Source organism: Schistocerca serialis, chromosome 6 (genome assembly GCF_023864345.2).
Source record: "Schistocerca serialis cubense isolate TAMUIC-IGC-003099 chromosome 6, iqSchSeri2.2, whole genome shotgun sequence".
NCBI lineage: Eukaryota > Metazoa > Arthropoda > Insecta > Orthoptera > Acrididae > Schistocerca > Schistocerca serialis.
The window spans coordinates 334,566,679-334,594,135 of NC_064643.1; the positions used below are offsets into that span (position 1 = coordinate 334,566,679).

The following is a 27,457-nucleotide window of genomic DNA, read 5'->3' on the forward strand; positions in this document are numbered from 1 at the left end:
GTCAGAGTAAGCCATTCCAAATTCCTAAAACTTGGCAGCATAATACGATCTGAGGTCTTCTTCCAAAATACCTATCTCAGGAGGCTGATTACTGGTAGCCTGTTTGGCCAGGCTATCACTGAGTTCATTGCCGGGTATCCTGAAGTGGTCCGGGGCCCAGACAGAAGTCACCGAGTGTCCACATTGCTCGAGGGCATACAGGGAGTCCTGAACAGCAATGACCATGGGCTGGCAAGGGTAACACTAGTCGAGAGCTTGCAAACTGCTCAAGGGGACGCTCCAGATGAGAAAGGACGCACCGACACAGGAATGAATATGTTTCAGAGCATGAGAGACGGCTACCAACTCAGCAATGGAAACACTACAGCCATCCAGCAAGGAGTGCAGTTCAGTATGTCCCGTGAGGGTATAAGCAAAGCCCACACCGCCAGCAACCTTCGAGATGCTCCAAGGTTGGAGAAAAATTGGTGGCGGAGGGACCAAGTCTTTCGGATCATGTGGTAGATCAGGATGAAGCTGTGGCAGAGGGATGCACCATGGAGGTGTACGTGATTGGGTTCAGAAGAGAGGTGGAAGAGCAAATGGAATAGTGATCATAATCCCTGATCTGGGTCTCTGCTGCGGGAGATGGATTTCTGTGTTTGGAATGAGGAGACGGTAGTTCGGTTGCTTAGGGGAGCTGTGAACATGGGTAGCATGATCGACAAGTTGTTGTTGATGCCTGATCCATAATGGAGGTACCCAGCCTCCACGAGTAAGCTGTTCACAGGATTAGTTCCAAAGGCTCCTGTCACAAGCTGAACCCCACAGTGGTGCGTTGGATCCAGTATACTCAATGCTGAGGGTGATGCTGAACCATAAGACAGACCCTCATAATCAAGATGAGATTTATCAGGCCTTAAAGTGCAGTCAGCACAACCACTTAAGATGGTGAACATGGGGAATCTGTACCAACCGAGAATCAAAGACCAGTCCTAGAAAGCAACAAGTCTTCACAACAACGAGGTAAAGTTCTGGTTGTGGGTACAATGTTGATAGAAATGCATGACCTGAGTCTTGACAGCTGAAAGTGAAAAGCTAAAAATGAAGGCCCATGACTGCACCTTTTGAATGGCATCTTGCAGTCTATGTTCAGTGATACCCATACTAGAGGAGGAATAGTAGAGGCAAAAGTCATCAGCATCCAAGGAGGGTGAAACTGGGGACCCCACAGCTGCTGCTAGACCTTTGATGTCGATAGAGAGGGACACTAAGTACAGAGCCCTGTGGGATCCCACTCTCTTGGATATGGGGGTAATGTGGGAAGTACCAAATTGAAACTGAAACATACAGTGCAACAGGAAGTTCTGGATACAAATTGGGAGCCAATCCCAGAGACTGCACTTTTGTAAGGTAGCAAGGGTATAGTGTCACCAAGTGGTGTCATAAGTCTTTTGCAGGTCAAAGAAGATGGCTGTAAGATGCTGAAGTTGAGCAAAGCTATTCAGGTGGCAGACTCCAGGTAAACCAGGTTATCAGCAGTGGAATGGCCTTGCGTAAACCATCCTGGGATGGAGCCAGAAGACCCCGAGATTCAAGGAGCCAACACTGCTGTCAGCTCACCATGCATTCAAGCACCTTACAGAGAATATTGGTGAGATTTATTTGGCGGTAACTGTCTATCTCTAGACGGTGCTTACCTCATTTTAGCACTGGGACAATGATGCTTTCTCCCCACTGCGACGGGAACTTGCCCTTACTCCATATGTGATTGAAGATGGCAAGGAAATGATGGCGACAATCCACCAACAGGTGCTTGACTATTTGGTTCTCGATACAGTGTGGCCCTGGGGCAGTGGGCTAGGACATGACAAATTACCACTTGCTGAACGAAGCATTATATGACACCACGTGATGAGTAGTGAAAGACAATTGCTTTCACTCCACCTGCTGTTTTAGGACACGAAAGGCCAGCTGATAATTCTCCGATTCCGATGCTGAGGCTCGAGCACAATGCAGAGCAAAATGTTCAGCAACAGCATCTGGGTCAGCAGACAGTACATTCAAGGTAATATCAGGTACACGTGCACGTGTCTGGTACCATAGGGACGTCTGATCTTAGAACAAACCTGCAAAGGAGAGGTATGTGATCCGACAGTTGAAACATACCGTTCCCAGCATTCTAGCTTTGATTAGGTGGCAGACCTGAGTGCAGAGCTCCTTTAGGGAAGTATATGGCAAAATTGATCAAAAAGTGATCTTTTCCAATTATTATCTCTTCATAATATTTTATCTCTCTCGAATAATTTGATGGGTCATTTGTTGATTAATTCCAACAAAGCATAGTTTTTATTATTTCAAACTGAATAGTGCAAGTCTAAAAAAAATCCAGTCATTCTGCACTTACTTCCTTAAGTATCTATGTCTCTGGAACTATTCAATCTAGAAGGCTGTGGTTTTCAGCTATTTATTCCATGAATTCATATCAATGTTCGTGTTAAAAGGTTGGATGCAGTGTGTAAACAGAAATGGCGGTATTCCACAAGCATTCTGTGGAGACTCTAAATGGTAAAGGGAGACTTGCACACAAAAATATTGACAAACTCCAGCAACATTATAGAACGGCAATCAGAAACAATACACCTGACTTACAAGGGATGAAAAGAGCAGTGTGGGCTACATTCTCCCAAAAATTAGCCACTGATGATACATCTATACAGGGTCTTTGCCCACCTGGTGTTGATTCATGGTGCAAATACCTCAAAGCTCATGCAGATGCTGTAACATCGTTCAATGATAGTGATAAGGGAAGAATTAGGGCACTAGAGAAACTTGGTATCACTCCAGGAGCCAACACACTGCAAGCCTCCCAACGAATGGATCAACTTAGGATCATGAAAGCCCAGTGTGCAACAGAGGAAATGACTAAAGAAGTATGAGGTAGGAGAAGAAAGAAGCTTTCAGGTTTGCAGGATGACCAAGAACAGGATCCATATAATGCTGATTATGCGCCTGGCTGTTTTTAGGAGCTGGCATGCCTCCATTCACGATTTAATAGCAAATGAAACATTTAAAGTCGGTTTCCTGAAAATGACTATTTTAAAAATTATACGACCCCTTATCTCAGGAACTATTACAGATATGAGTATCTAATTTTACATTATGTTACCTCTTAGTATCTGCTCCTGCTGAACCACCAAAACATTTCTACCTACAATGTTTTTTTTTTTTACTTACAGAAACAAAACTGGATTTAAAAAAAATTGAACATATATTTTTAAAAAATTATGACTGATTATTTCCAGAATGAGATTTTCACTATGCAGTGGAGTGTGCGCTGATACGAAACGGGAACTTAGCAAGCCAAGCCCAGCGAGACCCAGTGCTATGCGTCCGCACTCCTCGATGTTCGCAGAACGAATAACGCTCCGTGCTGCGGCGCAGTGTAACCCAGCAGCTTATCGCTGACATCACATCCTGCTACGCGCCAGTCTCAGCGTGCAGCAGCAACCGCAACTTCTGGCCAAGCGGCGGCCGAAGGTGACCTTGAACGCGATTTTCCAGCATCACGGGCCTAGTAAAACTAAGGCCCGTGCGCCCTTTGGCGCCGCTATGTTGGCCGAAGAGCTTAATGCCACAAATAAAATATTCCAAGTCAGAGATATTACGTCCAGTTCAAATAAAGATTATTGTTAATAGTTTCTTAAAAACGAGATAAGGAATTTTTATTGTCTATAATACAACATATGGTCACCATTAATATTTATTTTACAATTGCCATTTCCGACTTTGGCCCATATGAACAAATACTCATCAGCATTTAATTTCTTCTTCTTCCTCGTAGACAAAATGAATGGCATGTTGGGAAACAATGTACCATAAGGCTGTTTAGCCAACAGTCCTGTAGTCTCAGCAATACTCCAAGTCTTCCAAGCAATAATATTGGTATCTGGAAATGCTTCAAGGCCACGATAGTCAGCATGATTGCCCCAAACAACAGCCAAGGTAAGCCATGTTGAGCCTCCAAACACAGCTTGTACATCACACGTAAAGTTCAGACGAAGTCCACGAAACACATTTGGACCTCCAATTAATTGCTGTTTATTAAACTGCCCAGCCAAGTAATATCAATTGCTTTTAAGCTCCGATACACAGGTACATTGCGCCGCCAGCGACGACGGTAACCTAGACATCGCAGAGGCATTGCTGAGGCACGTTAACACAAGTCAACGTAGCAAGCCAACGCCCAGCAAGACCCAGTGCTATGCGTCCGCACTCCTTGATGTTCGCAGAGCGAATAACGTTTTGTGCTGCGGCGCAGTGTAACCCAGCAGGTTATCGCTGACGTCACATCCCGCTACGCGCCAGTCTCGATGGACACAAGATTGTCAGTGGTAGAGCGACCCCGGAGGAAGCCGCCCTGACATGGAGCTAGCAGGCCACGTGACTTCAGGACCGAATCCAACTGCCGACATACCATACGTTCCAGCAGTTTACAAAGAATGTTGGTGAGGCTGATAGCTTTCCACACCAAGCGGGTTTTTACCGGGTTTGAGCACTGGAATGATTGTGCTCTCCCGCCATCGCGATGGAAAGATGACATCGCACCAGATCTGGTTGAAGATGACGAGGAGATGTCGCTTGTAGTCAGATGAGAGATATTTAATCATCTGGCTGTGGATCCTATCAGGCCCAAGAGCTGTGTCAGGGCAATGTGCAAGGGCACTGAGGAGCTCCCACCCTGTAAATGGGTCGTTACAGGATTTGCTGCGGCGTGTAGTGAATGAGAGGATGTTCCCTTCTAGCCACCGTTTAAGTGTGCGAAAGGCTTGGGGTAATTCTCCGATGCAGAGGTTCGAGCAAAGTGCTCAGGAAAGTACTCAGCAATTGCGTTTGCGTTGGTAGATAACACGCCATTTATGGTAACACCGAGGATACCTGTTGGGGCCTGGTATCCAAAAAGACGTTTGATCTTTGCCCAGACTAGGGAAGTTGATGTGTGGCACCCAATGGTTGAGACATATTTCTCCCAACAGTCCTGATTCCGTCATTTGATAAGTTGGCGAATGTGGGCACGGAGCCGTTTCAAGGCTATGAGGTGCTACAGGGAAGGGTGCTGCTTATGCCACTGTGGAGCCTACTGACTCTCCTTAATTGCTTCAGCGACTTCCGGCAACCACCAAGGGACTGCCCTACACCTTGGGTACCCTAAAGAGCGAGGGATCACGTTTTCTGCCGCAAAAACAATTGTTGTAGTCACCTGCTCAACCATGACATTGATGGTACCGTGTGCGGGAGATTCAACGGTGACAGCACAGGTGAAAGTTTCCCAGTCCGCTTTGTTTAAAGCCCATCTGGGCAGGCATCCGTGGGACTGATGCTGGGGCAGTGACAGGAAGATGGGGAAATGGTCATTACCACACAGATCATCATGTGCTCTCCAATGGATACATGGGTGAAGTCCTGGGTTGCAAACTGATAAATCAATGGCCGAGTAACTACCATGAGCCACACTGAAATGTGTGGCAGCCCCAGTGTTTAAGAGACAGAGGTTGAACTGAGACATTTCTGCCTCGGCCAGTAAGCATGGCGCCATCCCAAAATGGGTTATCGGCATTAAAAATCTCCCGAAAGTAGTAAAGGTTTAGGGAATTGATCAATCAGTGCAGCTAATACATTCAGGGGTACTGCACCATCTGGACGAAGATAGACATTGCAGACCGTTATTTCCTGTGCCATCCTTATTCTGACAGCCACAGCTTCAAGAGGGGTTTGAAGAGGCACAGGTTCACTACAGACTGAGTTTAGGACATAAACGCAAACTCCACCTGACACTCGATTATAACTGCTATGGTTCCTGTAATAGGATGTGTCCTATCACCAAATCCCTTCCCTTCGTCAAGTTGTGCCAAAACTTCTTTTTCCCCCCTATTTCATTCAGTACCTCATTCGTGATTAGATAGTCATCTAGTCTTCATCATTCTTTTCAAGTAGCACATTTCTAAAGTTGCTACACTCTTCCTGTCTGCACTGCTGAGCATCCAAATATCTCTTGCATAAAAAGTTACCCTCTACACAGATAGTTCAAGAAAGATTTCCAAACATTGAAATTTGTATTAGATCTTAACAAATTCGGCATTTTCAGAAATGCTTTTCTTGCTATTACCGGTCTGCACTTTATGTCATCTCTACTTCTGCCACCACCAATTATTTTGCTACCCAAATAGCAAAACTCATCTCCTACTCTTAGTGTCATCTCCTAACCTAAGTTCCACAGCATCACCTGGATTAATTCAACTACATTCCATTGCACTTGCTGATGTCATCTTTTAATGTCTTTTCATGACATTGTCCCTTTGGCTCAACTGCTCCTCCTAGTCCTTTACAAATAACAGAATTACAATGTTCTTGGCAAACCTCAACATTATTATTTCTTCTCCCTGAATTCTAATTCCCTTTTCTGGTTGTTCAATGCACACATTTAATAGCATCGAGGATGTCTACTACTTTGCCTCATTCCCTTAACAATTACTACCTCACTATGACATCTCTGTAAAAATTGTAAATGAACTTCAGAATTTCAGTTCTAGTCAAGACTGTCTAACACTTTCTCTAAACCTGCAAATGTTATACACGGATTTTATTTTATTTAACTGATTTTCTATGTCAAGTCACATAGTCTGTAGTGACAAGGATGTTATTACATTTCTCTGGAAACCAAAATGGTCTTCCCTTAAATCACTTCTAGCAGTCTTCCATTCTTCTGTAAATAAGTTGAGTCAGTATTTTGCACCCACAATTCATTCAATTGGTGGTACAAAAATATTCACACCTGCCAGCACCTGCTTTCTTTGGAACAGGGATTATTACTTTATTCTTACAGTCTGAGGGTATTTTGCCTGTACTACATCTTGCACACAAGATTGTATGGTTTGCTTGGCTCTGCCATGGATCTCAATAATTCTAAAGTAATAATATTGATGCCATGGGCCTTGTTTTGACCTGGGTCTTTCAGTACTCCATAAAATTATTCTTGCAGTATCTTATCTCCTTTCTCACTTTTATTTAATTTCTCTTCCATTTACACAAAAGCATCGTCAAGTTTATTTCTGCTGTATGGCTCTTCTATACATTGTTTCGTTCTTGCAGATTTCCCTTCTTTGGTGAGCACTGTACCACCGTCAGAACTCAAGAGCTCTTAAAATTCATACAGCTGCTTCTCATTTTCCCAATAGTATCTCTCATTTTCCTGCAAGTGGCATCTATCCTTCCCCCCATTGAAACATGTTTCTATAGCCTTGGACTTGTCTTCTAGGCATCCTTGATTAGCTATTGTGTACTTTGTCAATCTCACTTTTTAAACAATTGTGTTCAACATAAGATGTATGGTTGAAACAACACTTACAGCAAGCAGTGAAGAAGACATTAAAGCATATCAGAAAAAATTTGTAAACAAAATGAAAAAAACTGACTTGAGGCCAAATTTCAAGAAGCAAAAACTATGACAAAAGGTACAGAGACTCACGTGGTGATGGACGGACAAGAAATCAGTAAGTCAATAAATACACTGATTGAAAAAAATCTGAACACCAAGAAGTTGTGCAAGATAAACAAAAGTTAGTAGGCATGTCTCTACACCTGGAAGATAACGACTATCGAAATTTAGTGCCAGTAGCATATGCGTGGCCCTAGTAGTACCACTCCGAGGAGGCAAATCAGGTTTGTTTTAAATAGCCAATGTAACTGTGATGAGCATTAGTTTCTTTTGAGATTGGACGCTGTGAGATAACATTAGTTAAGAATGCCTTTTAGATGACAAAAGTGTCACTATCAACAGCTCACAGTGTTTGAACGAGGTTGTGTTATAGGGATACGAGAAGCTGAATGTTCCTTCCAGGGTCTTGCAGAAAGACTTGGCAGGAAGTGCCTATAGCAGCAATCTGAGCAGCAGTTGGCACCACAGTGACACAATAAATCACTACAAATTGGTTATTTCAAGGAAAGTTTCAAGACAGATTCCCTGTAGTATGCATTTTGCTGACCTCAAAATACCACTGTTTGTTACTTCAATGGTGTCAAGTGAGAGCTCACTGGAGAGTGGAGGGGAGGTCTGCTGTGTTTTCTGATGAAAGCACAGTTCTGCCTTGATGCCAATGAAGACTGTGTGTTGGTTAGGAGGTGGCCAGGTGAGACCTGCAGCGAAGCTGTCTGTAACTTAAACACACTGGACATACACCTGGAGTAACAGTCTGATGTATAATTTCGTGTGACAGCGTGAGCATTCTCGTGGTTATCCCATGCACCCTGACTGCAAATTTGTATGTCAGTCTGGTGATTAGATCTATTGTGTTGCCATTTGTGAACAGCATTCCTGGAGGAGTTTTCCAGCAAGATAATGCTCGCCCACATACTGCTGTTGTAACACAATGTGCTCTGTGGTGTCGGCATGTTGCCTTGGTCTGCTCGATCACCAACTGTCTCCAAGCAAGCATGCACGGGACATCATCCGACAACAACTCCAGCGTTATCCACAACCAACATTAAGCATCCGTGTATTGATCAACTAAATGCAACAGGCATGGAACTCCACCTCACAAACTGACATCTGGCACCTGTATGACACACTACATACACATTTGCATGCTTGCATTCGACACACTGGCAGTTACACCAGTTATTAATGTACCAGCATTTCACTTTTGCAGTGGCTTTTCGCATGCTTACATTACCCTGTAACCTTGCAACACTAACTACTTAAATGTGTTACTCAGACAAATGTAATCCCAAAATTTCATCACTCTATATTAATTAAGTGTGGTGTTGGGATTTTTTTCCATCAGTGTATATATTTTTAGGGTCTGTAATAGCAGAAAGAAGTTCCCGCACTGAGGAAGTGAGGAGGGAAGAACAGTTATGATTAAATTAAGCAAGTTTATAAAGGAAAGAAAATTGTCACTACCGAACAAAACAAAAATGGCTGTAACTTTGATCTTCCCCATACTTTTATACAGACAGAAGTCATAGACAATTAAAAAAAAAAAAAAAATGGATTGCAAGAAAACTTATTATTTTGAAACTTGGGTTTTGGGAAGGATTCTGAAGATTCCATTAATTAAAAAAGTAAAAAATAAAAACCATGGAAAAAATAAATTAAAAATATCTTCAGAGATCAAAATACTGCAGATGAAATTCTGATACTCTGGATATATCATGAGAGCAGGACATTCAGTAGAAAAAGATGAAATGCGCAGATAGTCAAAGACATAGTAAAAAACAAAAAGACGGATGAAGGACATAAAAGAAAGACTGGAATGACCCCTGCAGACTGAGGACCAAAACAAAAACCAGGCGTGCATGGAGGGATATTATTCATCATGTCATCAGGAGTATGAAATGACTTGATGAGATTCCCTTTTGTCAACTTCATGTGCTGCATTTTTATATTTTCACTTTTTGTCAATGAAGTTTGATATACAGTATTACCAAGCATTTCTATTGGGTCTCTTATTTTTCCTATTTGATTCTCCTCCTGCCTTTACTATTTGATCTCTCAACTATTGTATTCACATCCTTGTTTCTGTCAATTGTTCACTAATGCTTCCTTTGAAACTGTCTACAACCTCTGGTATTTTCAATTTATCCAGGACCCACCATCTTAACTCCCTAGCTTTCTAGCATTTCTTCAATTTTACTCTTCACTTCACAACCAAAATATTATGGTCAGAGTCCACATCTGCCCCTGGAAATGTCAAACTTTAAACCCCAGTTTTGAAATCTCTGCTTTTACCATAATATAACCAATCTGAAACTTTCCAGAGTTCCCATGTCTCTTTCTCATATACAACTTTCTTTCACAATTCATATATCGAGTGTTAGTGATGGTTAAATGATGCTATGTACAGGGGGCTTCCTCTTTTCTTTCCTTTCCCCCAGTCCGTTTACTACTATTTTTCTTTTCTTCCTTTTTCCAATTATCTAATTCCAGTCACCCATCACAACTAACATTTCATCTACCTTAACTATTTGAATAATTCATTTTATCTTGTGCATTCTGTCAATCTCTTTATCGTCTGCAGAGCTGGTTGGTGTATAAACATGCACTATTGCGGTGGGTGTTGGCTATGAAAATGTGTTCACTATGCTGTTCACAGAGCCTTTCCTGCACTGCTATTTTCTGATCACTGTTAGAGCTTTACCCCTATTTGATTTCGTACTTACAACCCTGTATTCACCTGATCACAAGTCCTGTTTCTCCTACCATCGAACTTTACTAGTTCCCACTATAACATTAACCTATCCATTTCACTTTTTAAATTCTCTAGTCTCCCTATCCAATTAAAGATCTAACATTCCATGCTCCGATCTACAGAATGACAGTTTTGTTTTTGCTGATGACAATATCTTCTTGATCAGTTCCCACCTGGAAATCTGAATGGGAACTATTTTACGTTCAGAATATTATGTGCAAGATTGGTGGGATTAAAAGGAACCAAACTACAAGGCCATCAGTCTTTCCTTTCTATATGTGTCAAGCCACGAAGAGGCCTCAGAAAGGAAGGACACAGAAGACAAATCCTGATGAACCCAACTTTAACTGAGAACCTATATAACCAACACATAGAAGCAAGTAGAAGGGAGAAAGCAGTAAGAGGACAATTGCGGGAGAGTTTCTCCACCCAGAAAGCAGCTAGAGGCCACCGAGATACAATATGTGATGGGAGATGCACCCTTTGCATCCAAACAGTGGTTCCTTACTCTCCATTAACAGAAGAAAACTAACGATGCAAACTAGTTGATAAATGCCAAAACAAAACTAACTACTCAAATGAGTTGATAAAATCTCAGGAAAAAGAGCAACGACAACAAGAAAGAAATCTAACGACAGATGTAGAAGAATAAAAAGAATTACGGAGGTACGAAGAGCATGAGCAAATGAAAAATGGCAGTGATGGGACCTCTGAGACAGAGCAGATGGTGCGACACCACTCCAATACCTCAGGCAGCCAATGAGGCCGAAGTGCCCTACCTCAGAAACAGGAGTAAAAACTACCTTCAAGGGTAAAATGTAAAACAAAATCAGCTACTTTGGCATCTTCCACTAGCACCAGAGATAGGGTTTCAGCAAGTTTTAGGTCTCACCACAAGGTGACCAAATTGGGGCAGTCCAGTACAATGTTGGCACCACACTCACAGTGGGATGGATTCTCATGTCATAGGATGTGGCCATGGATCAGCCAAGTGTGACCAGTGCGAAGTCAACAGAAAATCGTAGATTCCATGTGAGAAGCATGAAGGAAAGACTGCCACATGGTCATGTTTGCCACATCACTCTGCATTGTAATTATCCTTTCCTACAGATGATACTGCTGGGGCTGTGCGGCCACTTGATACAGGTACTTGATGACTACCACTACGTGCTGCGCCAATGAACCCGCGCCACGTACACGCGCGCACACACACACACACACACACACACACACACACACACACACACACACACACAGAGTGATGGTTACCACATTGGCTCTTCAATGTATTACTTTTGCCAGAATGGAAGGGTGCAAAGAAAGAAGGCACAAAAGGTGGAATGTACATCACGTTGGGTGACCTTCCCCAAATGATCCACATTTCTGCAAAATTTAGAGGAGAAATGGTAGGTCAAACCCAACAATGCGTTTGCTGTACCAACTTAGGTCTTGTTGGCTGATGTTACACGACTACACTCAGTCAATCATGAAGACTGTTGGCACTGCAACTACTGAAAAGACCTCCCCTCTAAATGAACCACAGGTTTATCTAGCCCCTCCACATATATGCCTCTGTTGTTGTTGCACCTAGAGTTTGGCTATCTTTATCACTGAAGTACACAAACCATGCAGTCTTGGCAAGATCCATAGTTCACGGGTGAATGGTTATGAGAATGAAACTTCCCTTCTTCAGTAGAAAAGATGATACCAAATTTACTACAAACTAAAGACAAATGTGCAATTACTAGGCTAGTAAGGTATCACTACACAGGTGATTCTAAACTTTCCTTACAGAAACTGAACACTGACTGTTAATAAGTACATTTCTGCTGATCACACATGACATATGGCTGACAAAGATGCTTCTTATGAAGCCGAAGACATTCTTTTGGGAAGCAGGGGGTGTGCAAATCAAGACTGTCACGGAATATGGCAAGGATCAGTACTTTCACCCACTAGACAGTTTAATTTGACAACACAGCCTTCCGAAATGCCTTCACAAAAGAAGACGAAGTAAGTATTCCAGAATTTGAATCAAGAACAGCGGACAACGCGAGTAACATAGAAGCAGATATCCTCGGAGTAGTGAAGCAACTTAAATCACTTAATAAAAGCAAGTCTTCTGGTCCAAACAGTATACCAATCAGATTCCTTTCAGAGAATGCTGATGCAGTAGCTCCATACTGAACAATCATATACAACCATTCACTCGAAGAAAGATTTGTACCCAAAGACTGGAAAGTTGCACAGATCACACCGATATTCAAGAAAGTTAGTGTGAGTAATCCACTAAATCACAGGCCCATATCATTAACGTCAATATGCAGCAGGAATTTGAAATGTATATTGTGTTCAAACATTACGAATTACCTCGAAGAAAACAATCTACTGACATGCAACACGGATATAGAAAACATTGTTATTGTTAAACACAACTAGATTTTTAGTCTAACAAAGTGTTGAGTGCTACTGACAATGGATTTAAAATCGATTCCATATTTCTGGATTTCTGGAAGGCTTTTGCACTGTACCACACAAGCGGCTTGCAGTGAAATTGCATGCTTATGGAATATCATCTTACTTATGTGACTGGATTCGTGATTTCCTGTCAGAGGGGCCACAGTTCGTAGTAAACGATGGAAAGTCATCAAATAAAATTGAAGTGATTTCTGGCATTCCCAGAGTGGTGTTATTGGTCCTTTGCTGTTCCTTATCTATATAAACAATTTGGGGGACAATCTGAACAGCCGTCTTAGGCTGTTTGCAGATCATGCTGTCGTTCATCAACTAGTAAAGTCATCAGCAGATCGAAACAAATTGCAAAATGATTTAGAAAAGATATCTGTATGGTGTCTTGAAAGGAGGATATAAGATGAACATCAACAAAAGCAAAATGAGGATAATGGAATGTAGTCGAATTAAGTCGGGTGATGCTGAGGGAATTAGATTAGGAAATGAGACACTTAAAGTAGTAAAGGAGTTTTGCTATTTGGGGAGCAAAATAGCTGATGGTCGAAGTAGAGAGGATACAAAATGTAGACTGGCAATGGCAAGGAAAGCGTTTCTGAAGAAGAGAAATTTGTTAACAACGAGTATAGAATTAAGTGTCAGGAAGTCGTTCCTGAAAGTATTTGTATGGAGTGTAGCCATGTATGGAAGTGAAACATGGATGATACCTAGTTTAGACAAAAAGAGAGGAGAAGCTTTCAAAATGTGGTGCTACAGAAGGATGCTGAAGATTAGATGGGTAGATCACATAACTAATGAGGAGGTACTGAATAGAACTGAGGAGAAGAGAAATTTGTGGCACAACTTGACTAGAAGAAGGGACCGGTTGGTAGGACATATTCTGAGGCATCAAGGAATCACAAATTTAGCATTGGAGGGCAGCACGGGGGGTAAAAACCGTAGAGGGAGACCAAAAGATGAATACACCAAACAGATTTAGAAGGATGTAGGTTACAGTAGGTACTGGGAAATGAAGAAGCTTGCACAGGATAGAGTAGCATGGAGAGCTGCATCAAACCAGTCTCTGGACTGAAGACCACAACAACAACAACAACAACAACAACAACATGGTTTGAAAACTCGCAGTTGACTCTAAATAATGAAAAGTGTGGGGTCATCCACACGAGTGCTAAAAGGAATCCGTTAAACTTTGGTTACATGATAAATCAGTCAAATCTAAAGGCCCTAAATTCAACTGAATACATGTTAACAGAATCTTCTGTCGGTTCTTGGTGGAACAACATTATAATAAATGAAAAGCACCAGTTTGCTTTTGTTCAACAATATTATTTTTATATTGTGTTAGCTGGTTTTTGGCTTACAAGGCCATCTTCAGACGTTTACAGAGTGGTCTTCAGTCCTGAGACTGGTTTGATGCAGCTCTCCATGCTACGCTATCCTGTGCAAGTCTCTTCATCTCCCAGTACCTACTGCAACCTACATCCTTCTGAATCTGCTTAGTGTATTCATCTCTTGGTCTCCCTCTACGATTTTTACCCTCCACGCTGCCCTCCAATACTAAATTGGTGATCCTTTGATGCCTCAGAACATGTCCTACCAACCAATCCCTTCTTCTGGTCAAGTTGTGCCACGAACTTCTCTTCTCCCCAATCCTATTCAATACTTCCTCATTAGTTATGTGGTCTACCCATCTAATCTTCAGCATTCTTCTGTAGCACCACATTTCGAAAGCTTCTATTCTCTTCTTGTCCAAACTATTTATCATCCATGTTTCACTTCCATACATGGCTACACTCCATACAAATACTTTCAGAAATGACTTCCTGACACTTAAATCTATACTCGATGTTAACAAATTTTTCTTCTTCAGAAACGCTTTCCTTGCCATTGCCAGTCTACATTTTATATCCTCTCTACTTCGACCATCATCAGTTATTTTGCTCCCCAAATAGCAAAACTCCTTTACTACTCTAAGTGTCTCATTTCCTAATCTAATTCCCTCAGCATCACCCGACTTAATTCGACTACATTCCATTATCCTCGTTTTGCTTTTGTTGATGTTCATCTTATATCCTCCTTTCAAGACACTGTCCATTCCATTCAACTGCTCTTCCAAGTCCTTTGCTGTCTCTGACAGAATCACAATGTCATTGGCGAACCTCAAAGTTCTTATTTCTTCTCCATGGATTTTAATACCTACTCCGAATTTTTCTTTTGTTTCCTTTACTGCTTGCTCAATATACAGATTGAATAACATCGGGGAGAGGCTACAACCCTGTCTTACTCCCTTCCCAACCACAGCTTCCCTTTCATGTCCCTCGACTCTTATAACTGCCATCTGGTTTCTGTACAAATTGTAAATAACCTGCCGCTCCCTGTATTTTATCCCTGCCACCTTTAGAGTTTGAAAGAGAGTTTTCCAGTCAACATTGTCAAAAGCTTTCTCTAAGTCTACAAATGCTAGAAACGTAGGTTTGCCTTTCCTTAATCTTTCTTCTAAGATAAGTCGTAAGGTCAGTATTGCCTCACGTGTTCCAGTGTTTCTACGGAATCCAAATTGATCCTTACCGAGGTCGGCTTCTACTAGTTTCTCCATTCGTCTGTAAAGAATTCGTGTTAGTATTTTGCAGCTGTGGCTTATTAAACTGATTGTTCGGTAATTTTCACATCTGTCAACACCTGCTTTCTTTGGGATTGGAATTATTATATTCTTCTTGAAGTCTGAGGGTATTTCGCCTGTTTCATACATCTTGCTCACCAGATGGTAGAGTTTTGTCAGGACTGCCTCTCCCAAGGCCGTCAGTAGTTCCAATGGAATGTTGTCTACTCCCGGGGCCTTGTTTCGACTCATGTCTTTCAGAGCTCTGTCAAACTCTTAACGCAGTATCATATCTCCCATTTCACCTTCATCTACATCCTCTTCCATTTCCATAATAGTGTCCTCAAGTACATCGCCCTTGTATAGACCCTCTATATACTCCTTCCACCTTTCTGCTTTCCCTTCTTTGCTTAGAACTGGGTTTCCATCTGAGCTCTTGATATTCATACAAGTCGTTCTCTTATCTCCAAAGGTCTCTTTAATTTTCCTGTAGGCAGTATCTACCTTACCGCTAGTGAGATAAGCCTCTACATCCTTACATTTGTCCGCTCGCCATCCCTGCTTAGCCATTTTGCACTTCCTGTCGATCTCATTTTTGAGACGTTTGTATTCCTTTTTGCCTGCGTCATTTACTGCATTTTTATATTTTCTCCTTTCATCAATTAAATTCAATATTTCTTCTGTTACCCAAGGATTTCTACTAGTCCTCGTCTTTTTACCTACTTGATCCTCTGCTGCCTTCACTACTTCATCCCTCAAAGCTACCCATTCTTCTTCTACTGTATTTCTTTCCCCCATTCCTGTCAATTGTTCCCTTATGCTCTCCCTGAAACTCTGTACAACCTCTGGTTCTTTTAGTTTATCCAGGTCCCATCTCCTTAAATTCCCACCTTTTTGCAGTTTCTTCTGCTTTAATCTACAGGTCATAACCAATAGATTGTGGTCAGAGTCCACATCTGCCCCTGGAAATGTCTTACAACTTAAAACCTGGTTCCTAAATCTCTGTCTTACCATTATATAAGCTATCTGATACCTTTTAGTATCTCCAGGGTTCTTCCATGTATACAACCTTCTTTCATGGTTCTTAAACCAAGTGTTAGCTATGATTATGTTGTGCTCTGTGCAAAATTCTACCAGGCGGCTTCCTCTTTCATTTCTTGGCCCCAATCCATATTCACCTACTACGTTTCCTTCTCTCCCTTTTCCTACACTCGAATTCCAGTCACCCATGACTATTAAATTTTCGTCTCCCTTCACTATCTGAATAATTTATTTTATTTCATCATACATTTCTTCAATTTCTTTGTCATCTGCAGAGCTAGTTGGCATATAAACTTGTACTACTGTAGTAGGTGTGGGTTGCGTATCTATCTTGGCCACAATAATGCGTTCACTATGCTGTTTGTAGTAGCTTACCCGCATTCCTATTTTCCTATTCATTATTAAACCTACTCCTGCATTACCCCTATTTGATTTTGTGTTTATAACCCTGTAGTCACCTGACCAGAAGTCTTGTTCCTCCTGCCACCGAACTTCACTAATTCCCACTATATCTAACTTTAACCTATCCATTTCCCTTTTTAAATTTTCTAACCTACCTGCCCGATTAAGGGATCTGACATTCCACGCTCCGATCCGTAGAACGCCAGTTTTCTTTCTCCTGATAACGACATCCTCTTGAGTAGTCCCCGCCCGGAGATCCGAATGGGGGACTATTTTACCTCCGGAATATTTTTCCCAAGAGGACGCCATCATCATTTAATCATACAGTAAAGCTGCATGCCCTCGGGAAAAATTACGGCTGTAGTTTCCCCTTGCTTTCAGCCGTTCGCAGTACCAGCACAGCAAGGCCGTTTTGGTTATTGTTACAAGGCCAGATCAGTCAATCATCCAGACTGTTGCCCTTGCAACTACTGAAAAGGCTGCTGCCCCTGTTTAGGAACCACACGTTTGTCTGGCCTCTCAACAGATACCCCTCCGTTGTGGTTGCACCTACGGTACGGCTATCTGTATCGCTGAGGCACGCAAGCCTCCCCACCAACGGCAAGGTCCATGGTTCATGGGGAGGATTTACAGAGTAGACATGTTACTTCTCTTCCAATGTTGTTTGCAAACATTGTAACTTCTTTGGTGACAATACTCTATTTACAGAGTATTGTCACCAAAGAAGTTACAATGTTTGCAAACAACATTGGAAGAGAAGTAACATGTCTGGACTGAAGCACAAACATACAGTAACATCTTTGACAGTGTGGTGGCAATGCAATGAAAAAGTAAAAATTGAACAGTAAATAAATAAGACTGGAGTAGACAGGAAAATCTTTAACACAAAATAGGAACAGCATGCTTACATAACACTTTCTATTAATGAACAAAACTATTAAGATAAAATAAAATTAGTACTAGACAAGGCTACATCAGGAGGTATGAAACATGGAGAGTGATACACAAACCAATCAAAATAAGAAACAATTATCAGTGTAACTACAGAATACTTAAGGAACTTAACCAATATCAGTAAGACAAACAGAAATAACTAAATGCAGGAAAATGGAGGTGTTTGAGAGAACTTACAGTAAATGCAATCTTTGAGTGTGTGGTGGTACTGCATTTTAACATTAACATGATATTCAAAACAGTGGCTATGTAACAGTTTGCATCAAATAAATGAAGAAAGTAAAATATGAACAATATTTGATGAGACAACTACAAGAGGAATTACCATTAAGAACAATTTAAATTTGAAGTGACACAAAGAAAATGCTGCGGGGAAGGCTAACCAAAGACTGCATTTTATTGTCAGGACACTTAGAAAATTTAACAGATCTACTAAGGAAACTGCCTACACTACACTTATCCGTCCTCTTTTAGAATACTGCTGCGTGGTGTGGGATCCTTACCAGATAGGGTTGATGGAGTACATTGAAAAAGTTCAAAGAAGGGCAGCACTTATGTATTATCCAAATAGGGGAGAGAGTGTTACTGATATGATACAGGATTTGGGATGGACTTCAGAGAAGTTGCTTTTTGTCATAAATTTATTTTTAGGGATCAAATGCTACAAAATACTTACATTCAAGCAATGATATCAGCATGAATATTTTCAAAACATATGTACTTTTCATGTATGAAGAAGAAGAAAAATCAACATACCTTCAATGTGCTCTCGGATAAATGGATCATCCATTATGTTCCGTCTATTCTGTTTGAGGATGGTCTCAAACTCATTGATATCATTATTTTGGTATGCAGAAACTAAATTGGTCATTGCTAATATTTCTGGGTCATTTTTATATGGCTTTGCCTCTTGGGAGTCAAAAGGATTGATTCCAGATTTCATAAGCCTGCAAACAGAAGTCACAATTAATACAAATTTCAGAACAGAACACACAATGCATCATATCAGATACAGCATATCCTTTTCATGCACAGTACAGGAACAATTATCTAACAGTACCTAGGTGACAAACTCTGAGCTATATTGATACATTCATTTTAGAGATGAAGCTACAATATCCACAATGATTTCTGTGGATGTTAAATTCTAATATGTATAAAACATACACCTCTATAATATTGATGTCCCAATCAAAAAGAATCAGACAAACTGTCTATTGGCTTCTGTCTTGGGGTCTTCAGCCAACATTTGTTCAACTGGTTTCCCGATGTTTATGCAGCATGAGAGTTTGGCAATGTCACAAGGTTTTTCTACATTCCTAGCGGTGGACTAGAATTAAGCCTGCAGATGGAGATTACACACACCCACTGTGTCAACATCTGGGAGCTTTCTCTTGGCCATTACCACTATCATTTTTCCCAGCTACCTTCGATAGTTGTTCACTGTAGCAAAAGTATCCAGAATCATTTGCCTCGAGGATTTCTTCTTTTTTATTAGGACTAAGACATAAGCCAGGGAGTATCAAAACAGCAACAGCCAGGGAAAAGCCCTCGGGGATTGGCACAACCGGTACATACAAAAACTGCCTGCAGGCTTGGCTCCAGTCCAGCAACAGCAATGAAGAGTGAACCTTTAACAATGCCGGCCACCTGTGCTGGTAAAACACCAGGAAAATCATTAAATGTTGAGCAAGATCCAAAACCAGAAACAAACAGGCAATCTGTCAACACATGGCCTTGAAAGACACAACAACTTTGTCGAAAGAATTTAGTCTCATTATCATTGAATAAATAAAGAGACAGTACGCAAACTTCTATGTGAAATAAGTAATCTACGACACTAATTCACTGAGAAAAAAAAACCACACACACACACACACACACACACACACACACACACACACACACACACACACACACACACACAGACAGAGAGAGAGAGAGAGAGAGAGAGAGAGAGAGAGAGTGGGGGGGGGGGGGGTTTACAGGGGCCTACATATTGAGGGGGGGGGGGTTTACAGGGGCCTACATATTGAATGTTAAGTTTACAGGCTACAGCATTTGTTGAGTACAGACCACATTTTAAGTAATCATCTCATGTAAGTAACCAGGATCTGAATACATGGTGCTTAAAACTGTTTATATACAGTACAAATCTGTCATACTTTTTGGAGACAACTTAAGCTAAATTCGCTTTCAGTGCATATTCTCCAAGTTTTAGAGACAGATGATGAGGAAAATTACATTTATTGAGAAGCAAAGGTTAAACTATGCCTACCACTGCTGTTCTCCATGAGGGTCCTGTAAAATGAACCCCCCCCCCCCCCCCCCCCCCCACTAAAAAAAATTTTCATGATTTCTAAAGAAATGTCCTGTGAGCCCAAGCCCTCTAAATTTAGTGAGCTGCGTGCTTTGTACATGTGAGCAGACAGTTTGCAAAGCTCGTACTGTATGTATGGTATGTAGGGTCCTGTTTTGTTTTGTTTTGGAATAATGTAAACGTGTAATGTTTAAGTGTTAATACAAACAGATGTGCTTAAGTGATAAATGGATGCTTTATTATATTTCATACGTAATAGTTTCACTGCATCATGCCTAATTCAATTCCCCAAGCAGAAGTGGATGAATTAAACATCTGAATTGAAACCATTGTGGAACGGAAACTGTACATTCCTGAACATGGGTCCCTATTCAAAGTATTATGTACTCACTCTCCTCTACAAGTCGTAGAAGTTTGAAACAGGAATTTCCAAATACCCTGTAAACACTCAATACTTTGTTTTATAATAAAGAGCTGCAGTTTCTATAAGACTGTTCTGAATCAATCCCAAAAACTACACTTGAATGAATATTGAGAACGAGTGTTTTATTATGTTCCTGCCTTGATAAAAGGATCGACTCTCTCCATGTTTCACAACAACAATTTCATATAGCGGTGTTTTCGAGGTTCTTACTGATGTTGGTATGGCTGAAAGCAAAGGAAACCTACAGCTGTCATTTTGCCAAGGGCATGCAGCTCTACTGTACAGTTAAATAATGATGACAGCCTCTTGGACAAAATATTCTGATCTCAAGGTGGGGACTATTCAGGAGGATGCTCTTATTAATTTATACAAATCTGCAGTTCTATGGGTCAGAGAATGAAATGTACATACTTTAATTAGGTATGTAGGATAGAGAATTTAAAAAGGAAAACGGATAGGTTGAAGTCGAATACAGTTGGAATTGGTGAACTGTGATTGCAAGAATACGTTAATTGAGTGTTATAAATATAAAACCAAAATGGGTAATGAAGGAGAAAGCCTAATCATAATAGAGAAATATGATTGTAGGTAAGCTTCTAGGAACAGTGTAGTTAACACATTTTCGCAGCCAAGAGACATAAGCCACAACACACCAAAGCAGTACAAGTTTATATGCCAAAACCATGTGAAGTGATAAAAGAAATTATTTACATAATTCAAAAATTTCATTGTGATGGGGGACTGGAATTCAATAGTACAACAACGGAGGGAAGGAAAATTCATAGCAAAACCTGAACTGGAGGAAAGGAATGAAATGGGAAGTCTTCTGGCAGAGTCTTGCACAGAACATAACTTAATCCCTGCTAACACTTGGTTTAAGAACCACGAAAGAGGACTGTGTACATGGAAGATATCTGTCGGCATCTGAAAGTATCAGGTAGATATTATAATAGTGAGACAGAGATTTCAAAACCAGAATTTATTGATTATGAAGTACGATTAAAATCAAAGAAATTGCAGGAAGGTATGAAATTAACCAGAGGTTGTTTGGAGTTTTAAATGCAGCATTAGGCAACAACTGACAAAAATAGGGGTAAGGAACGAACAGAAGATGAATGGGTAGCTTTGAGAGATGAAATAGTGAAGGCAGCAGAGGACCAAATATGCAAATGGGGGGAAAAAAGAAAAAAAAATCAAGTAGAAATTCTTGGCTAGCCCACAAGACATTTAATTTAATTGGCAAAAGAAGAACATACAACAATGCAGCAAAAGGGCATATAGCATTTAAAAAACACGTGACAAGAAGTGCAAAATGGTGAGGTAGGAATGGCTAGATGAGAAATGCAAGACTACATAAGTATGTATAACTGAGGGAAGCATAGATGCCACTAATAGGAAAATTAACGAGATCTTTGGAGGAAACGGAATCAGCTGCATGAATATCAAGAGCTCAGATGCAAGCCAGTACACTAAGCACAGAAGGGGCAACAAAGGCAGGAGGAATATCTAGAAGGGTTGTAAAATGAAATTAACTTTAAGGCAATATTATGAACAGAGAAGACAGAGCAGATGAAGAAGAGATGGGAGATACAATACAGCAAGAAGAATTTGACAAAGCACTGAAAGACCTAATTTGAAACAATGCCCATAGAATAAACAACAATTCCACAAAATTACTGAGATCATTGTGGGAGCCAACCGTGACAAAACAATTCCACATGGTGCACAAGATATGTGAGATAGGGGAAATACTCTCAGACTTCAAGAAGATTGTAGTAATCCTAATTCCAAAGAAAGCAGGTGTTGACCGGTATGAATACTGCCAAAATATCACTTTAATAAGTCACACTCCTAAAATACTGATATGAATTATGAGGGTGGTTTTAAAAGTTCTCGGAATCACCACGAGAGGTCAGCCCTAGCACAACAACTTGTTTACACAATATTCATTGTACTGTTGCCTGTAAAAGCGTGCCATGTCAATGCTCTTGGAAGAGAGCTGTGGTGGTGATGTGGTTCTTCTGTTGTTCCTGTGTAGTGATTTGCGAAGATGAGGGGGGAAAAATGGGGGGAGCGAGAGAGAGAGAGAGAGAGAGAGAGAGAGAGAGAGAGAGAGAGAGAGAGAGAGAGATTCGAGCAGTGATTAAGTACTTTGTAAAGAAAGGTATGAAAGCAAAGGACATTCATGCCAATTTCCAGGATATACTGGGGGACTCTGCTCCTTCATATTCAACTGTCGCGAAGTGGACAAATAAAGTTAAATTCGGTCAGGAGAGCTTAAGATGATGATCCACGCAGTGGTTGGCCAAGATGTCACTATTGCAGAAATGGTTGCAAAAGTGCACAAAATGGTCATGGAGGATCGTCGATTGTAAGTGCGTGAAATTGCTCACGCTTGCCACATGTCATCTGAAAGGGGATCTCACATTTTAACTGAAGAATTAGAAATTAAAAAAATTATCTGCAAGGTCGGTGTCGTGACTATTGACGCTGGATTAAAAACATGTGCCATCACCATGACAAAATTACATGAACTAAGGTATGAACTGTTGTCACACCTGCCTAAGTCACCTGATATGGCTCCATCAGAATTCTATCTCTTCCAAAAACGGAAAATTTTTCTTGGTGTGCAAAGATTGACTTCAAACAAAGAACTGATAGCCGAAGTTGACAGCTATTTTGCAGGCCTGGAGGAAACTCATTTTTGAGATGGGATCAAGGCACTGGAACACTGTTGGACCAAGTGCATTAATCTGCAAGGAGAATACATTTAAAAATAAAAAGTTTAAGTGATGTAAGTACTTTTTCTTCTATTCTGTTCCAAGAATTTTTCAAACAACCCTTGCATTTCCAGAAGAATGGAACTCAGGGAGGATGAGCTTGATTTCTTGAGAAATATAGAAACATGCTAAACAATACTAACCCTATGACTTATCTAGGAAGAAAATGTATAGAAAGGCAAACATATGTTTATAGCATTAGTAGATTCGGAGAAAGGTTTTGACAAGGTTGACTGGAATACACTCCTGAAATATCTGAGGCTAGCAGGGATGAAATTCAGAGAATGACAGGTTGTCTTTGCAGCTTGTGCAGAAACCAGACTGCAACCGTAGGAGCTGAAAGGCATGAAAGAAGCAGTGGTCATTTTGTAGATGGAGCAGGCAGCAATGGAAACCAAGGAGATATTTGGATGGGGGATTAAAGTTCAGGCAGAAAAAATAAAAACCTTGAGGTTTGCTGATGACACTTTAATTCTATTACAGAAAGCAAAGGACTTGGAAGAGAAGTTTAATTGGATGGCCACTGTCTTGAAGAAAGGTAATTAGCTGAACATCTACAAAAGTAAAACAATGGTAATAGTATGTAGTAGAATTAAATCAGGCAATGATGGGGCAGTTAAGATTAGGCAATGAGACACTAAATTTAGTAGATGAGTTTTACTGTTAAAGCAGCAAAATAACTTGTGTTGGTTATAATATGCAGACTGACTACTGCACAAAAAGTGTTCATAAAAAAGAAATTTGTTAACATCTAATATCAATTTAATAGTTATCAAGTCTTTTCTGAAGGTAGCTGTCTGATGGAAGTGAAACATGGGGGATAAGTGGTTCAGACAAGAAGAGAATAGAAGCTTTTGAAATATGGTGCTGTAGAACAATGGGCAGATCAAGTAACTAATGAGGAGGTACCAAACAGAATTGAAGAAGCGACAGACAGACAGAGAGAGAGAGAGAGAGAGAGAGAGAGAGAGAGAGAGAGAGAGAGAGAGAGAGAGAGGGGGGGGGGGGGATTTATGGCACAACTAAAAAAAACAAAAAAGGACCGCATATTGATGCATGAAGGAAAGTGTGTGTTGAGGGGAAATTAAGGCATGGAAACAGCAAGCTGGTTGAAATGGGTGTAGGCTATAGCAGTTATTCAGAGATGAGACTTGCACAATATAAACCAGCATGGAGAGCTGCATGAAACCAATCTTTGGAAAGGAGGAGGAGGAGGAGGAGGATGAGGACCTGACTACCACCAGATGTTGGTATTTCTCTACCCAAACAATTCACTAGCATTATGCCATTGTTATCAGATGTAACAGTGATGCGCAAAGATGTGAAAACATTTTCTGGTGTCACATTCTATCCACATCTAAGGTATGATGCCATAAGCTTCATTGCAAATGTATTCAGAATGTGTTTGATCCTCTGGTCAATGTTTGTCCACTTCCAAGTTGGGCCTGGTGGTCTAGTGGTATAGCTTGCACCTCAAAACTGAAACACTGTGGGATCAAATCGTAGTCAGACTTTGGATTTTTTTTCCTGTGTCTTTAGCCTAGCCTTCACCTCTCAATGACATGAAGATTCACCAGAAATGACACATGGTTCAGATTCTGCATTACACTGCAGGTCCCATTTTCCCAGTCAGATAAATGGAATAGGTTAGAGACGCCCAAGTCACCGAAGTGGGGTGCAATTGAAAGACATGTCCCAGACCACCGACACACGAAATTATCAATTTCCAGCAATGGAAATTCATTGAACAAGATTTAATGTCTACATCTGCTGCTAATCAAATTTTGATGCCAAATTTATCTGGCTTAGGAGCTATGTACTGTGCAAATCAGTTTCTTGTCTTAGTAAGAAAGAGTTATTTCTCAACTCTGATGTTTTATCCAAGGCTGTAAAGCAGGGAATAACTTTCAATGAAACAATTTCAAACAACTGAAATCAAAGTACAGCTGTCTGCTTTGAATCTTATTGAACTTTGTTCCAAAATACCGAAGTGAAAAATTTTCATAATGTCTTTAAATCTCTTCCTTTACCTTATAATTATGAAAACTTTTTCTGATCTAGTATTCTGAACAAAATAATCTAACAATAGCAGTTCCCTTGGTGCAAATGAGAGGCATGAGAATAGAAAACTGTTTCCTAGTTTCCCGTGGGTTTCTGTCTCCATACACAGTTATATTTTACGCATGGCGGCACTATCTTGATTGCTATATTCACTCAGTGCAACAGTTGCAGACCAGCTAAAGCAGCCAGAGACAGCAGTCATCAGTGCATGAAGCATGCCTCTCTCTCTCTCTCTCTCTCTCTCTCTCTGTCTGTCTGTCTGTCTATCTATCTGTGTGTGTGTGTGTGTGTGTGTGTGTGTGTGTTTCCCTTCTTTCTTTTCCAAAAAAGGCTTTGGCCAAAAACTGCAGAATCTTCTTCTGCAAATCTATGTATTTGCAGAAGTCTCTGTAGACTTAGGGGGGTAAATGACATGTTAAGCCAGGCTCATCCAAGAATTGTGCCCGACTGTCGCGCCCGCACCCCTCGGGCACCAGGCAGTGTAGTTCAGCGCCCCATCCGCGACTGTGCGTCACTAGTGTCGGCATAAGAGCGAGCGAGAGGGAGAGGGAGAGGGAGCTGCGGAGCGAGTGAGACCGCACAGCACCGCGTTGTTCTGCGGTGGACTGTCCCGCAGTCAGATCCAACGCAAACAAAATACCGTAACAGAGGAAGCGCACCTCTGTAAAAGAAGCCGATGAGCGGTAAAACAAGCAAACCATTTACCGTTTAGGTAACAACTAGAGTTCGTGTGGCAGAATTACTACGCAAAGCTTTAGACAACAATATCCAAAACAAGAATCAAAGAACATCTTAGTTTTTTTCTGACCCACAGGTTCATTCTATTAGTACTCCACATGCACACTTGTCATATGTACGATAGGCGTCTTCTGAAAAATATATCAGTTTCTTAAATGAACTAGAGTCATAAATATTCTATTGTAGAAATAACTTTATGTAAGGGATATAGTGACTCATTCTTACTGTTAGCAGTTACAAGTAAATATTTTTTGTTATACTTCGGGATACATCTCTTTGTATCCCTTTCCAGAGTTTAGAAATCGGATCCTCAGTTTGCTGTTTTGTACGTAATAATTTTAACCGACCAAGTTTGAAAACTTACTAAAAATAGAATTAAAGTTATAAAGCTCTTTAATTCTTACAGTCAACATTGTTAAAGAAGATAATTAACATTTTACACTTTTTTCTTTTTCGAGGAAACGGTTTTGTCAATATTTGGTGCAATATTCCCTGAGACTGATAACCTCAAAGAATTGGTCAAATTTTTATCACCAAGTAATGAACGGTTCTTAGTTTAGCAAGCTTTAAAAGAGAGAAAAAGCGCTCACAGATATACGTGGAACCAAACATTGAGAGAACTTAGGCCGCGTGCTTGTGCAAAAGAGGATATTTCTCTCGTGGAAGACAGCTGTAAAAATCATCCAAAGTTTTACAAAATGAGAAAGCGGTCCTTCAGGCGGATATCGCACTGCAGGTCAATCAGCTCTAGTTGAAGCACTTGTGAGACATCCTATGCCGAAGGGAAAACGGACGAACAAATATATATAAGGCCGATTGAAGCTCACTTATCTCAAAAAATCTGTTTTCAAACCGTTCTTGTAATTCGCAAATGAATGCAACATAATCTGAAAAATCCACATCTTCTTTAACGCTGTCTAGTGCAGGAAAGTGTCCACAATTCTTCTCGCGCAATTGTTTTTCCCACAAAATAAGTTTTTTTTTTTTTTTTTTGAAATGCTTGAATCGTCTGCACTAAATTAACGACATAGTGATTTTCCCATTGGTGTGAAATGTTCAAAATATTTAAATGACCAGCTAAGCGACACAGTTCGCCTACTGCTACAACATACGAATTCGCCCGGGGCGCTGGCTGCGGGCGATCAAGGGTGCTAGCGCCCCAGGGGCACAGTTTGGACGAGCCTGTGTTAAGCTGTCAAAATGACTGCTGTCAGTTCTAGGAGTGTAGTGAGAAATAATACCAATGAGTAAGGTTAAGGTCTTAATATCATCAGGGAAATCTCCATTGAAGCGTGAAGCTTAGTACGAGTTGCAAAATTTCAAAGAAAAAGAATCACTTCACATAGATGAAACTTCAATATTTGACCACTTATACAGACCTAGTGTTAAGACTTTAGCTGGTACCTATAAACAGAACTGTATAACTTAGAATGAGAGCACCCC

At 40.8% G+C, this 27,457-nt stretch overlaps 1 protein-coding gene across 1 annotated transcript in view; it reads right to left on the reverse strand.

Annotated features, from left to right (window-relative positions):
* Positions 1 to 27,457, reverse strand: part of LOC126483655 (COP9 signalosome complex subunit 2) — a 96,772-nt gene that overhangs the window by 24,045 nt on the left and 45,270 nt on the right. The window contains exon 7 of the mRNA XM_050106717.1: positions 18,448 to 18,638. Coding sequence (XP_049962674.1) covers positions 18,448 to 18,638 — 191 coding nt within the window. The remainder of the gene's footprint in view (positions 1 to 18,447; positions 18,639 to 27,457) is intronic.